Source organism: Ammospiza nelsoni, chromosome 15, assembly GCF_027579445.1.
Source record: "Ammospiza nelsoni isolate bAmmNel1 chromosome 15, bAmmNel1.pri, whole genome shotgun sequence".
Lineage (NCBI taxonomy): Eukaryota > Metazoa > Chordata > Aves > Passeriformes > Passerellidae > Ammospiza > Ammospiza nelsoni.
In genome coordinates this window covers 4,425,271-4,440,539 of record NC_080647.1, presented here as the reverse complement: position 1 = coordinate 4,440,539, position 15,269 = coordinate 4,425,271, and the positions used below count along the sequence as shown (strand labels likewise).

The window sequence follows — 15,269 nt, the reverse complement described above, 5'->3', positions numbered from 1 at the left end:
TGTGCTGGAAAGCCAGGGCAGCACAACCAGCAGCTCATGGGTATGACCCTCTTGCAGCCAAAATTTAGCCTGGAATCCATGAAATCCTCACTGATCTTCACCATATGGCTACCAGGGGTTCATTTAGACAGGCAGAAGTGCTACCACACTGCAGTGCTGCCTGCACTGGGTTTGAGGAGGAATTATCTCTACTGGAAGGCATAAAAGGAGCACAGCCTGCAGAAAGGTGCCAGCAGCTCTGAAACAGCATTTATGTACAACCTCAGCTCTGAGGTTTGAAGACAGAGAGAAACTGATGGATTACCTGGTAATTATTTTGGTTTTGTGACAGCCTCAGTTGACTTGAAGATGTAAAATGAGGAGAAAAGGTACTTCTGGCTGCGTTGGCAGGGTTATAAATCGTGCTGGGTGCGGTGTGCAATGAGGTCCGTGCAGGCAGGTGGAACTCTCTGCTGTGGTACAGGAGATTGTCGGGCCCGTCGCGGGCAGGGCCCAGCTGCGCCCCGCAGCCCCCGCTGCGGCCCGGCCCGGCCGCGCTTTGGTTGTCCCCGCTGCGGCCGGAGCCGCTGCCCTCACAGTAGCGGGAGTAGCTCTGGATCTGCGCCCCCATGGAGGCCAGCTCCTCCTCGCGGGCGTACTCGTCCTCCACGTCGCCGGTCTCCATGGCGATGGACAGGCAGCTGCCCTCCAGCGAGGCCGCTTTCTGTGCCGCGCTGCCCGGCACCAGGCGCTGCGGCTGGTCCGTGACGGCCAGCGAGAACACCTCGCGGATCTCCAGGTTCTGGGTGCCGCAGCCCGGCTCCCGGGGGTGAGCCCTGGGCCCCGGGGGAACGTGCGGCGCCAGGGCCGCGGGCTCGGCCTTGTGCAAGCGCTGGCACGCCAAGGGCTCGGCCCTGCAGGGCCGGTGGCAGATCATGGGTTTCTGAGGTAACACCAGCTCCGCCGTCTGCACCGAGGAGCTGCCGTAGCTTTTCTTCGTGTGACTGTAGATGGAGTTTGCGGAATTGAGCACGCTCGTTTGCCTGGATAGAATAATGGTCTTTTCCCCTACCAAGAGGGAAGCGTTTTTACAGTGGGGCACCTGCCGTCCCAGAGGGATGTGCTGCTGCTGGAAGTCCGCGTCGCTCTTGCCCGGGAGCCGTGGGATGGAGGTTTTGTGCAGCTCCGCCACGGAGGTGTTCGTGTGCTTGGCGGCTCCCGGGCGGCCCGAGGAGCCGGCGGGGCTGTAGATCCCGGTCACTATCACATCATTGTTAGAAGAGGTCCAAGAGGATTGCTGGCTTTGGGATCGAGCAATATTCACCACGTTTCTCACGGCTGCCTCCGGGGGCACGGAGGGAGTGGCGGGGGCAGTGCTCGGGGGGGTGCCCCCAGATTCCACGGCGATCTTGCTGCTCATCTTCCGCCGCTTGTTGCCAACCCACGTCTGCAAACGAGACAGCAACGCCAACAAACACAAAACGGGGTGTCAAAGAGGCAGAAAAAAATTAGCAATTCCATTTTTAAGCAGGTCTGATGACATGTTAAGTGTTTGAGTTGAGATGTAAGTTTACAAATATGTAAATCATGTACTGATTATGCAGTGAACATGACAGGGTGGAAATACAGGCCTGAACAATACAGGGTAGAGATCCAGGCTCTCCTCTTTGGGATCCACAACTCATACACAGGACAGGCCCAGCCTCAATTCCAAAACCCCAGCTTCTCAAAAATCCTGATGCCTCCTGTCTTGAAGTGTCAAGATTTATTTAATTGACACCACTGTGACTAATTTCATACAGGAAAAAACCCATCCCTGCCATACACAATTCTACTCCACTAATTTTTTGCAAATTTTACAAAATGTCTAATTTGAGGCACAATTTGTAACATGCAGTAAAATGTCAGTTACTGGTCAGCTTTGCAGTCCCATTCTCCTGACCAATTGTACTTAGGGAATTCATGTGCCTATCATAATCCTATCTGCAAGTGCCAGCTGCAACTCAAGTATCATTTTGCAAAGAACTCGTTACTGACCAAGAGTTTTATAGGATAAAAAGAAAAAAAGGGAAAAGGGGGCATTTAGGAGAAGCAGAAATGATGGGTGTAGAGAAGAGAAAGGTAAGATCGTGCTAAAATGTGACAAATTCAGGACAGACACTGGATCTGTTTCCATTCTGAAGTAAGAAAAAGTTGAAGTGCTGCAAATCAGGGCTCAGGAAGAAAACAAGGAATGATCCTTGATTGCAGGAAGGGAAATGGAGAGGGAAGGGAAACATGAAGATGGAGAGAACTGCAAGGAGAGGGGAGCTGGGCTGCCTCCTCTAGGACACTCAATCAGCACAAATATAGCAAAGCAGCCCTGGCTGCACCATCAGCATCCAGATTCCTGTTACAACTGCCTGCCTGCCCCAGGAGCCTGAACCCCTGCCTGACTTTCACAGCTTCTACCACCTCCAGCTGAGAAAGCAACTTTTAATGTTTCCAGAGTTCTGAGAGAGGGGAATCCAAGTAAGGATTTAGGAGCAGGGTTGTTATTGTCAATGTGCCACTGTTAAATCAGCTAAAAACCAACCTAGACTGGCCCCACTTGCTCCTCCTCAGTGTCACAGCAGCTCCTGGGAGCTCCACTGCCCTTTGTTATTTTTCCATCTAATGCCTCAGGATTTCTATTTCTGCTCCCTCTCGGACAACAGCCATTTTGTTGTCTAGTGTTTCACAAAGGGATTATTATTTTCCTTTCTGTGGAATTCATAGACTCTGGAAGAGCTCCTGTTAGCACTGGGACATTCTTGTTTTATAGGAAAAGAATGTCCCCACTGTGAATAACCACAAAGGATCACAATATTTATGATTGTGATGTGGAATACAAGTGTGACAGAGTGCATCAAAAGAAATATTTCCACAATTGTTTCCCCCAAAATTATTAATTTATAGAAACTTATTTAGCTTAAAAATAGTTTCTTAATAACATGACCTTGCTCTGATATAATGTATCATACAAAGTTTCTATAGGGCAAGCCACCCTATAATTTAATAAATAATAACTTAAAAAATAGTAACTTTGAAAATCCCAAAAAAAGGCAATAAAAATCACTCGTTGTACAATCCAGGCCCCTGCTAAATTCAACAGTCATGTGAAGATATTTCAGTGAAAACAAACTCTAAATAGGCTCTCTGGGTATAAATAAATGTCACACACACGCACTGAAGTCTGATCTACGACAAGGATAAAGTTAGAGACTCCAGACCTCTCTATATTTTATGTAAAGCAATAAATGTGTATGCTTAACAAATCTGGAAGGCCTCAGTACTTACCCTGACCACGCTGAAATCCAGTTTAGTTTCTTGTGCACACTGCAATATGAGCTGAAAGCAATTTTTACTTTGATTTGTCATTCCATTTTCATAGTAACGCTGCAATATCCTTTGTTGTTCTACAGTAAACACAGAGCGCAGATTCATCTGAAAGGAAAAGGAGACACTGAAAGCTGGGTGGGAACTGAGCTGAGCAGGAGGCACAGCTCTCATCTGTGCCTGTGATAACACTGAGGACTGACATGTTTTCTCTACAGAACCTTTTACCAACACTTCCTGACTTTCCAAGAAAGCCTCTTGCAATCAGAGTTGTGTCAAGCTGAACAGTGAACTGGATGTTTGGAACAACAGAGACTGCTTTGCACAAATAAATAAATATTACATGGTATTGCTAAGCCCATGAGGCTCTAGTTTGAAAGAGAAAGTTTCACCCTTAAAAATGTAAATGAAATAAAGGCATTAGGCAAAACAGAGAAACATGAGCAGCTCCAATATTGGCAGGTCTGTTTCCCACTCCTAACAACAAAAACCAGATACAATCTGGTATAAAATGAAGGTGATGGACACGAGTAAAGTTTCCACTGTCTCCAGCAATTCCTGCACTCCACAAGAGCCTGTCCTTCTGCTGTCAGTACTGGCACCTCCAGCTGCAAAGTCACAAGGATCAAGGACCAAAGACCAACTTGGGGGAAAGCCCCCAAGGAGGGGCTTTGGGGATCCCTGGTGCTGCCCACCCAGTTGAACAAACACCCCAGTTTAACAGAGGAGGGACACCCATGTCCCTGGCTGAGAAAGGCTCTCTGCTGTGACACCCCATGAAGACTGGAAATCTGGATGTTTAAGAACATGCAAGGGTTGTTTTCCTGGGATATAACCAATGCTGGCTTCAGGACCTTGGGATGTGTTTCTGCTCCTTGGCTCTGTCCAAAGTGGTGCTCGGCAACAACAGCAGAGGTGAATAATGATGGGTATTCAAAGTTCCAGCAGCAAAAACCCCACTTTAATGTTACAGCCTATTTTTATCCTGTTTTCCAAGTTATCGTGTTTAATTCTAATTGGTTAGGAACTGTCTAATTGGTTAAGAACTTTCTTGCCACTCAATTCATTGGTGCTTGTGTGTGCACAAGCTAAGGCTCTCTCTTTACACAGGTGTTTACATCTTTTCTTTGTGCATTCTCATGGGGCAGGCTTCTTATTTTTCATAGATGCCTTCTTGCAAGAATAGACTGTTATGCAAACTGATTCCCATTCTTATGATTCTTTCTCATGGGAACTTAACAGGCTAGTTGTTAATTCAGCTGAAATAGCAAGGGCTGATTTTACAAGGCCTTTCTTTTATAATGTTTTACCTCTACACAACAGTGCTCAGAAGTCAACCAGGACAAGAGGCCTGGGTTCCTCCCGGGCCAGCAGCAACTCCTCAGGTCAGTTCCCAGCACTGGGTCCCCCTGAGCTTCACTGTGAGGACACAGGAGCTGGCCTGGACAGGACAGCACTTTGATGAACACATTAAACCAGACATTGCTTTGTTATGTGTGAAAATTCATGCCCTGGCTTGGGAAAGGCAAACATTATTGCCAATATTATCAACATTATCAAGCACACAGCAGAATCCTAACAGCAAACTGGAGCTTGATGCTCTTGTTACACAATCTACACAGGCAAAGAGTGCAATCCTCTGGGTAGATATCAGACAAGAAGAGCCTCATCATCACAGATTTCCAAGGCAGGGCCTTTTTTTGTCCCAGACAGGAGGGCAGCAGCTGAGACAATGCAAGTGCCAGGAACAGCCTGCATCCACCATGGTGACTTGGGAAGCAAAAACGTCACCAGCCCCAAGTTATTTTAATGCAGTGCATAAATCACAAGAACACGGAATGAACCAAAGGAGAAGAAACCTGCCAACATCCAGCAGGAAAATAAAGGGGATGAGGGAACCCTTTGTAGCCAAGGAGTTTTGAAAATTCTGAATGGAAAGGAGAGGGATGATCTACCGAATCTTTGCACAAGAGCTGCTCCTAATATAAAGCAAATAAAATTATCAGGGGCTCAAAAGCATAAGCAGACATCCAACTGCTTTCACTTTATTCTCCAAGATGATTATACTATGTAATGGTAATGGATGTTAAGAGTTCAACAGGCCTGTATAAAGAAAAAGATTGATATCTAGAATTTGGAGTAAAATGTTTGTAGGCCAGAGCTTTGACTTCAGAGTTTATTTTCCTCTCTATGTCAACAGGCAATAGAAAAATCAGTAATTACCAATTTGTATAATTTGCCGTTTCTTTGAAATAACAGATAAAATAGAAGATGATTTTTCAATTACATTTTTTACCTCAGTTCTCAACTCTTATTCCCCCTCTCAATCCAGTGCATTATTAAACACAGCACCAGCTGCATTACAAGTCAGGTTTGCCCAAGTTCTGCCTCCCCCCAACATTTATTCAGTCACAGCCAGAGCTGGCCAAAGGAGACTCTTGCTCTGAATAATCTACTCCTTAAAGAAATTTATAGCAAGCAACAGAGGAGACAATTATTAGTCCATTAACAAATCAATAAAGTTCATCATAATCCACTTTCTCATGTTGAGAGCTGCCTTCAGATCTCCCATGTGGATACACAATGACAAGGCCACTGAATGATTTACATCACTCTGAAAGAACACAGAAGAGTTAATTTTGTGATTCTTTTTCCTCCTGCACAATTGGCAGCTCCCAGCTTCCACTCCTGTCTACTCCTGTTTCAGCGCTCCTGTTTTATTTAGTGGAGCTCAGTTCCCACAAATGACCTCAGAAACAGTTCTGAAACTTCATCTGTCCAGATCCTGCTGAAGTCACCCCCAAGCTCCAGCATTTCCATACCCAGGCCCACCACACCACGCTCTCCAAACAATTCACCAACTGCACTGGAGACTCTCCAATGGCAAGATGAGTTTTTAAAGCCAGACCTGATGACCTGTGAGGGAAGACCCCTGTCAGGTCCTTGACATGTTTTTTAATTATGTGGATTTCTGTATCCAAGGTCACTTCTGTGTTAAAATGCTTTCACTGTTATTTTTGACATCTGTAATTTAGATAAAGACAGGGTGGAGCATTTTGATTAAATCACTTGAACTTCAGATAAACCCTTGAGCATTGCATGACAGGCTTGGCCCAGCTAAGCTCAGGAGAGGTCATGCTCTGCTTTAATAACTCATTTTTACAGTTTTGCATTTTAATCACTCAGGAACTACACCTGCCAACCAAAGTCCTGGTAAGATTCCTTGGTAGCCTCTGCCTTGAATCCAGTAAAGCAGAACTCAAAGGTTTCCTGCAGAAACCATTAGAAACTGATTTGAATAAACAGATCACAGGATCCTCCAACCACAGAGTTATGAACTGAGTCATAACTGCAGTTCACATTACAACATCTAAACCTTCAAACAAGCAGGTGAGATTTAATAAAGCTTTTCTGTCATGGATATATCAAACCCTCAGTCAAGAGACAGCTCTGTACCACGACCACTGATTTCACACCAGTGTGAAGGACATCTAGCAATATTCTGTCCCTGGCAGGTTCAAAGCTGTCTGATTAATATTATGTCACCTGTAAATGCAGATGGAAATCAGTTCACTATCAGCAGTTCCTAAGTGCTGATTCTTAGTATCTAAAGCAGTACCCTGTTTAAAAAACCACTTGATAAATGTTTGGGAGCTCCCCTAGAAAACCACAGAGTCCAGAGCCATGCCATTAATCCAGGAAGAGCTGGATTGTCTCTGCACATCCCACCTGCACAAGCAACAAGTTCTGCTCACTGCCTGTGCCTGTGGCACCTGGGAATTCACCTACACTGATAATTCACACAGCTGTGAGAACAGAATGTTACTGTCTCTGAGACAAATTAATGCAGGATATGTTCATCAAAGGATTACACTGATTATTTTTTGGGGAAGTATTACATGTTCAGCATCAGTTTTCATAATTAGAACAAGAAATGAGCTCTTATATTTTCTTTAACACAAGAAGTAACTTGCAAAGTGCTAAATTAACTGAGCATTGAGGCATCAGAATGAAAGGAATGAGCAGGTCATTCACCTCCATCACAGACTATTATCCAAAATAACCTCAGGAACTTCCAAGGGAGTAAACTCCTTTTCCCAATCTGTGCACCTACAGAGCACTCCAGTCTCTTCAGGATTTCTCACCTTTGTCTTGAACCTCAGACTCCAAGTTAGAAATCCACATGGATTTTTATCATAATTTCATTTTGATCTTGACTTGCCAAGCTTAGCAAACAAGCCTGTGAGCTTTTGGGAAGCCAGGTGTCCAGCTGGTTGGCAACACATTGGCACTGAAAAGAGAGTTTGTTACAGAAAAGAACTCTGTGAAATTTAATAAAAATCAGGTAAAGCATTATGCAAACAAGTTCCATGAGTGTAAGCTGAATTTTCACTTTAATAAAAGAGGTGGCAAAGCTGTATTTAAGGATTCAACATCTGCCTGTTCTAATAAAATAAAGCAGCCTTGGCCAAGTGTGTTGGTGTCTCTGGCAGTGCAGAGAAGAACCCAGGACAGCTGCAAAAGCAGGGTTTCCAAAGTTCCCCTTGCTCCTGCTACTTGTCCCAGGCCAGCCATCACTGGTAACTCTGCACTCCCATAGGCTCACCCCTCAGCCTGCTGTGAACTCAACAATATAAAGATGTTTTCTCACTGCCTTTCTGAACTGAACACTAATTTAAAAATCTGCTGATTGTAAGATCCCTCTGCTGTGTTGTGGTTTGGGAGGTGTAAATGGAGCCCAAGTGCTGTCAGGCACTGGGGACACGGGGAGATCCCAGGCTGTGACTGAAAAGGACAAAGAGGGAACTCCGTGGCCTTCAGTGTGTCCCAAGGACAATTCCATGGACACCCTGTGACCGTCACCAGCTCCCCAGCAGATGGCATGGGGCTTGTTCTTACAGCTGAACTTTTTCAGGCTTCTTTAGTGGCTTGAGCAACTTCTCCCCAGTATTTCCCTTCCCTCCCTTCTCTGGGAATGAGTGGAGAGGGGAGATCGTGCAGAGCTCCAGCATAGCTGGTCCTGAAGCCGCGCTTTGCCTCATGGAACAGGGACTCAGTGCACAATCCAGCCCTTCCAACCCATTTACTGCATCCAACATTCCAAAATCAGCAATCTCTCCAGGGAGACCTGGTAAAGCCAGGTCATTCCTTTTTAGCAACTAATGGAAACAACTCAGTGTCAAGGAGTGCCACCAAAAAAGAACAACTATAAGGAAATGGAGAAAAACAATGTAACCAAATAATTCAGGAGTTACTGAGCTGTTCTGGAATTACTTGAGAGATCTTGGGGGAAAAAATAAAGAAAAAAATAAAGGACGAGCATAAGAAGGAAAAATAATTTTTGCCTACAATGTACAGAACTATGGTCTTAGCCTCCAAAAGTCCCTAAATGTTTGCATTCCTGAATCAAGTAAACATTTACAAGGTAAATCTTTATGCTAATACTAATTATTTGAAAAACAGGAAACAAACCCATGATTATACTCACTTCAAACAGCAAATAGAAACTAGTCTTGGTGTCAAATAAATAATAAATAAATCAACTCAAGAATACAAGCCACCAGGAAGTAACTAAATATAAAAATATTTATGGTACAACACATTCTAAAACTGTCAGGGATTAACACAGAATGATAAAAGGGAACAATCAGTTTCTGAGAGTTTTCTTTTTTAACTTCAGCTCCAAAAATGCATTTTCCTGGGAAAAAAGTCACCTTACAAAGACTATTTCTGTTTTAGTCTCTCCATCTGTAAGAGGTACAAGAAAATTGGCACACTCCAAATGTATGGGTATTTTTTGTTCCCTCCACAGATCTCCAGTGGCAAAAAATAACAAATCTTAGTGCCAATATAAATGTGAGACAAAACTGGAACTATGGTAAGAAAACTACTATAGACATAAATAAAACAAGACTGCAGTAGTGACACTATTCCTCCAGCTTTAGAAACTTGAACTGAAACCATCTCATCCACTTTCCACCTTTGCCAAAAACTCACCGTTTTTTGCACAACCCAAATGGAAAGAAAACAATCAACCAACCAATCCCCCAACTTACACACATCAAGGAACAACCTTTAATAATGTGAATTTGTAGGTTGGTGCCTCTTTCCTACACAGGCCAAACCAGTTACAAGCACTCACTCTGAGGGCAGGGGATGAGGCTGACGCTTGGGTGAGTGTAATGTACACACCAGCTTGTAAAACTGTCTTTAAATATCCGTGACTCGCAGCATAATTGCTTCCCTCTCCTCTAAGTACAGCGTTTGCAGGATTGTATTACAGCCCTGCCTATAAAATGCAGACCTTTATTAGGGACAAATTAGACAGCCCTCAGTAACTTAATAACATAATAACCCATGACCACAACACTGCAGGTTTATGCATCCCATCCTGCTGTATTGATGCAAATGAGACTCCTGACTGCAGCTGGATTAGCCACATGTTTTAAATAAAGTGTGTATGTGTTTGTGAGACCTATGTCAGAAAAAAGGGAAGAAGCAGACTGGAAGAAGACTGCAGCTGGGAGGACACAGCACAGCTTTAGGTGAGTTATGTGTGATGTTATCCACAGAATGAGAAACCCCGGGCTAAGCGGGCAGGGGACAGGGCTGGGACTGCTCAGGCAGGTGAATGCTACACAGGCACTTCTAGGGGTGAGACCTCAGGAACAGCACAGCCAAGGACACATCCTCCTCTTCCTCATCCTCAAACACCTGGGGAACAAAAGCGTGGCAGCACAAGGCCCCTCTCCAACTACCACTGGCTGTGCCTGGCACCACAGCAGGCCAATATCATGGAATCACAGAAGGGTTTGGGTTGGAAGGGACCTTAAAGTTAATCTTCTTCCACACCCCAGCCAACACAGGCACACTGAGCCACTGGGGACACCGGGCACTAAGGACTGAGGCACCCATGACACAAGAGAACACAGTCTTAAGTTTTGGCAAGGTATGTTTAGGTTGGACATTAGGAAGAAATTCTTCATGGAACAGGCGGGAAGACATTGGCAGGGGCTGCCCAGGGAGGTTTGGAGTACCCATCCCTGGTGTCCAAGGAAGGATGGAGGTGGCACTCAGTGACAAGGTGGGCAATGGGCAGAGGTTGGACTCGGTGATCTCAGAGTTCTTTCCCAACCTCAGTGATTCTGGGATTCTGTGATTCCACCAGGGAATGAGGAAATTAGCAATGGCAGGAGCTGTGCCAGGGGAGGTTTAGGATTGACATTATAAACAATTCCTGCACAGAAAGAGTGCTCAGACATTGCAAAGGTCTGCCCACGGAGGTGGCAGAGTCCCCGTCCCTGAAGCGTTTAAGGCAAGGCTGGACATGGCACTGAGTGCCTGCTTCAGCGGGCGATGTGCTGGGGATGCCGGGGTGTTTCCCAGGCCGTGTGCCCGCGGTGTTTCTGTCACTGCCATGTCCCTGTGCCCGCGGTGTTTCTGTCCCTGCACTGTCCCTCTGCCCGTGGTGTTTCTGTCACTGCCTATCCCTATGCCCGCGGTGTTTCTGTCCCTGCCGTGCCCCTGTGCCCGCGGTGTTTCTATCACTGGCACGTTTCTGTGCCCGCGGTGTTTCTGTGCCTGAGGCACCCGCTGCTGAGGGGCCGCTGCCAGGCCCGGCGCGCACGCGTAGAGCGGTCCCGGCCAGCGCAGGCGCGCGGGTGCCCCCCTGGCGCGCGCTGAGCGGCTGCGCGCGCACGCGCAGTTCCTGCGGCGGCTCCCGGCGCGTGCCCGGCGCTGCCCCCCCCGCTCGGGGCCGCGCCGGGGGGGGGCGGGAGGTGCAGCAGCGCCTGCGCGCGCCGGGCGGGTCCGCGCGCGCGAGCCCGTGCGGGCCTCCCCCCACCCCCACCGCCGGGCCCGGAGAAGGGGGGGCCATCGCCGGCATCATCATCACCATCATCATCATCATCACCATCATCATCTTCCTCCTCCTCCTCCTCCCCTCCCGCCGCGCCCCTCCGCTCGGGGCCCCGCCGCGCTCTCCCCCCGGGAGGACTCCCCCGCGCTTACCGTGTAGCGCGGGGCCGGCGCGGGGGCTCCGGACTCGGCCGGGCTCGGCTGGGTCGGTCCCGGCGTCACACAATGAAATCAGCGGCCCCGATCATTAATTCTCATCATGATCGTGACGTGCGCGCAGACAGCGGCCAATGGCGCGCTGCGATCAGCGCGGCCCGGACGGCGCCCGCCCCCGCCGCCCGCCGGGGGGGCGCGCATGGGAGCGCCGGCACCGTGAGGGGACGGGGCGGCCGCAGGGCCGGCCCCGCTGCGGCCTCGGAGCCCCGCACCGCCCCCGGACCCCGCACCGCCCCCGCGCCGCGGGCCCGGCCCGCAGCACCCTGCGAGTGCTCCTGTACAGCCATCCCTGAGAGCTGGGGCCAGAGACGGGGAAGGAGCCCGCGATCCGTGTACATGTCCCCAGAGGGTGGTGCCGGCTCTGCCCAGCGACAGCACAAGGGGCAGTGCCCATAAACTACAACGCGAGAAGTTCCACTTCAACACCAGGAAAAACTTCCTTCCATGAGGGTGGCACAGCCCTGGGAGGGTGTGGAGTCTCTGGAGACATCCCAAACCCACCCGGACACCTTCTTGTGCCACCTGCTCCAGGTGACCCCACCTTGCACTGGGTGATCTCCAGATCCTTCCAGCCCCATCCATCCAGTGATTCTGTGGGTGCCCATCCCTGTGACCCCATCCATCCAGTGATTCTGTGGGTGCCCATCCCTGTGACCCTGTTCCATCCAGTGATTCTGTGGGTGCCCATCCCTGTGACCCCATCCATCCAGTGATGCTGTGGGTGCCCATCCCTGTGACCCCATCCATCCAGTGATGCTGTGGGTGCCCATCCCTGTGACCCCATCCATCCAGTGATTCTGTGGGTGCCCATCCCTGTGACCCCATCCATCCAGTGATTCTGTGGGTGCCCATCCCTGTGACCCCATCCATCCAGTGATTCTGTGGGTGCCCATCCCTGTGACCCTGTTCCATCCAGTGATTCTGTGGGTGGTGATCCCTGTGACCCTGTTCCATCCAGTGATTCTGTGGGTGCCCATCCCTGTGACCCCATCCATCCAGTGATGCTGTGGGTGTCGATCCCTGTGACCCCACGGCAAAGGGCAAGTCATGAGGAGACTCCCCAGTGAAACCCAAAAAGCTCCATGACGGACCAGGACTTGATTTACATCAATATTATGGCACTCAAGAAATAAACCTTTTATTTCTCAGAATGGATACATTTGGTCTGGGAAGGGAGGAAATGCCAGGGGTGTCCAGGTGGACAGTGCAGGGCAGGTGGGGCCAGACACCTCCTCAGGGCCATGGCCACAGTTGGTGACAGCACAAACCTCACACCCTCACTCCTGTGTCCTTACAGGATCCAGGTACTGCCAGGTGCATCAGTGCCAGCCCTGCTTTGGGCTCCATTTCCCCTCCAAATGGAAATCTCCTGAACAAAGAAACAGGAAGAACCCTGCTGGCCCATTCTGATGGATTCTGTGGTAGAAATCATGTGAAACCCCTGTTTATTGGCTCAGCTGTAGGAGCTCTGAGAAGTCAGAAGCAGACTTGAGACCTGTTTTCATTCCAAAGCCTCCAGACAGGCCACATCCCTACTCCAAATAGTTTCCTCTGAAAGTCACAATGTTAAAATATTAAACAGGCAATTAATTTTGTAGGATGCTTTAATCAGAAGTTCCAGTAAATATTTCTGCAGGACTGAAATGAAAGAATTGCTGCTGGTTCTCTGTAGGCAGGGAGGAGAAAAGCAGACAGTGTTTATGTTTATTTTAAAATTGCAAGAAGTTGTTTACATTGTTTAAAAATTTTAACACGGAATCTGAACTAGTGGTGGCGTCCCTTTGGGGACTTGGGAACAGATGATCTTTAAGGTCTTTCCATCTGAAACCATTCTATAATTCTATGGTGTAGTAAACATCCTGAATTTAATAACAGGATTTTAGGGAGGGCCCATACATTTAAACCCTAAATCTTCTGTTGTGCTTTTTTTGTCTCCTGGATATGTTCCCTTCCTCTGTGTGCCATCAACACTTGCCCTGTAAAAATCAAATACAGCAACCACAAAACTTCTACACCACTGCTTTTATAGAAAATAATTGGTTTGGAATTAGCTATGGAACTATTCCTGAGGAACTTGGTATGTTTTGTTCTCATAATATCTGCAGCTTGGGAAACAAAAATGGTGAGACAGTCTCTCTGATATCCCTTGAAAAATACAGTGGTGTTTGATAAAATGCAGCCTATTAAACTCCTTTAAAATGGTGAATAATAGAAAGTAATATTTCAAGGGCTCTAATTTGACTAACAATGGGCTTACAGGTGCTTTTTCTATAGTTTTCATCAAAAAACTCATAGAATCGTTCCTGAAGGAGACATGAGATGTGTATTTAAGTTGTCAAAGAAACCAGTTTGCAGACTAGCAGCCCCAAAAGAAGATTTATTGATCACAGTAATGTTCTTTACAATGTAGGAGGCTGAACATACAGGTTAACAAAGCTGCTGCTGTTTGCAGCACAGGAGTGACAAGCTCCATAAAGAGTCTCATGTTATGTATTTCCCTCCCTGGTAATGCCTCTTAAGGAGCCAAACCTTGAGGAAAAAAACTATGAAAGGATGAAATAAACCAAATATTCCTCTCCTGCTACCAGATCTAAGTGCTTCCTCCTTCATTAATGACAGATTTAAATTACCAGGGGCTGGCAGATCGGTCTGGTGGTTTAAACAGCAGCCTGGAACATGAAAGGAGCCCTTCCATGAGGGAGTCAGCATCAAAGTGAGACCGTGCTGCTGCTCCTGTGCAGGAGCTCATTAAACTGATGAGCCCAGCTCACCATTAGTGACTGACCCCGTGTGGTTCTGCCCTGGGGCCGGGGCTGGGTGTGGGCACTTCCTGCCACAGCTGGGAACATCTGCATGGCTCCCTGGAACACCAGGGATTGCATTCCACCCTCAGGAACCCAGCTGCAGGATCACACCGGTGTTCCAGAGCTTTCCCTTTTCCAGCAGCTCGTGGGTTCTCAGACCTTTAGCAGGTGAGAGGAGTCTGTAGGGATGGCTCAGAATTCCTGGACAAGGACTTGGGAGCTGCTGTGTGACAGCTTTGGTCACACAGTTTAGAGAAATGGCTGCTATTTCCATTTCTCTGCCTTTTTATGGAGCCTGGAAAACACTGAGGCAGGCACAGGGGCAAACCCACCCCACTCCACAGAACCCTGTCTCAGGACAGCTTTATTCACTTATTATGCCATTATTTAGGGGATGTTTTAAGGGATGCAGACGTATTATGCCATTATTTAGGGGATGTTTTAAAGGATGTAGCTCTAAGCCAGACCTTGGGCTCACCTATAAAGTCAGAGGCCTTTCAAAAAGGAGTGAAAACAGGGTGGAAAAGAGCCCATTTTCACCTGGAATTTTTGTATTTGCAATTCTCTATCCCACTGAGTAATTTGGCTCTGGTGCTGCTCCAAGGCATGAAATCATGGGGCTGCATTGCATCAGCCAAAAAGGGACCTGCATTGAATCTGTCCCCTTGTCCCCAAAGGTCCAACTTGTGCTTGGGAAAATGTGTGGAGAATCCAATATGGAAAAGCCTGGAGCTGATCTGGTGCTTGACCAAGCTCCTTTTGGGAACTTCTTGCTATCATTCATCCTGAATCTTCAATAAGTTCAACCCTTGTAAGAGATTTATTAAGCTTCAGGTTCAAGAGTGGCCACAGGAAAACCCCACTGGTCCTTTCATTTTGTTGGAGAAGTGTATCAGCAGTTCCCTGAGGAGCTCCTCAGGCAGTTCTGAGGCTTTGTCCCCTCCAAGAATGTGTCTGAGCATTCCAAAAACCCTGCTAAAGCCAAGATATGTAATATTTACTGCTTCATGTCTCTACAAGGCTCCTTATTCTGCCACAAAGGAAAGTTTGAAGTGA

General features: G+C 47.7%; 1 protein-coding gene across 1 annotated transcript in view; it reads right to left on the bottom strand.

The window, feature by feature from the left end:
* The window catches only part of HDX (highly divergent homeobox), a 34,175-nt gene extending 22,714 nt beyond the window's left edge, over positions 1-11,461 (bottom strand). The window contains exons 1-3 of the mRNA XM_059482977.1: positions 11,347-11,461; positions 3,298-3,444; positions 305-1,426 (exon numbers count right to left, since the gene is read on the bottom strand). Of these exons, the coding sequence (XP_059338960.1) occupies positions 305-1,426; positions 3,298-3,444 (1,269 nt within the window). The 5' untranslated portion in view covers positions 11,347-11,461. The remainder of the gene's footprint in view (positions 1-304; positions 1,427-3,297; positions 3,445-11,346) is intronic.
* Between the last annotated feature and the right edge of the window lie 3,808 nt (positions 11,462-15,269).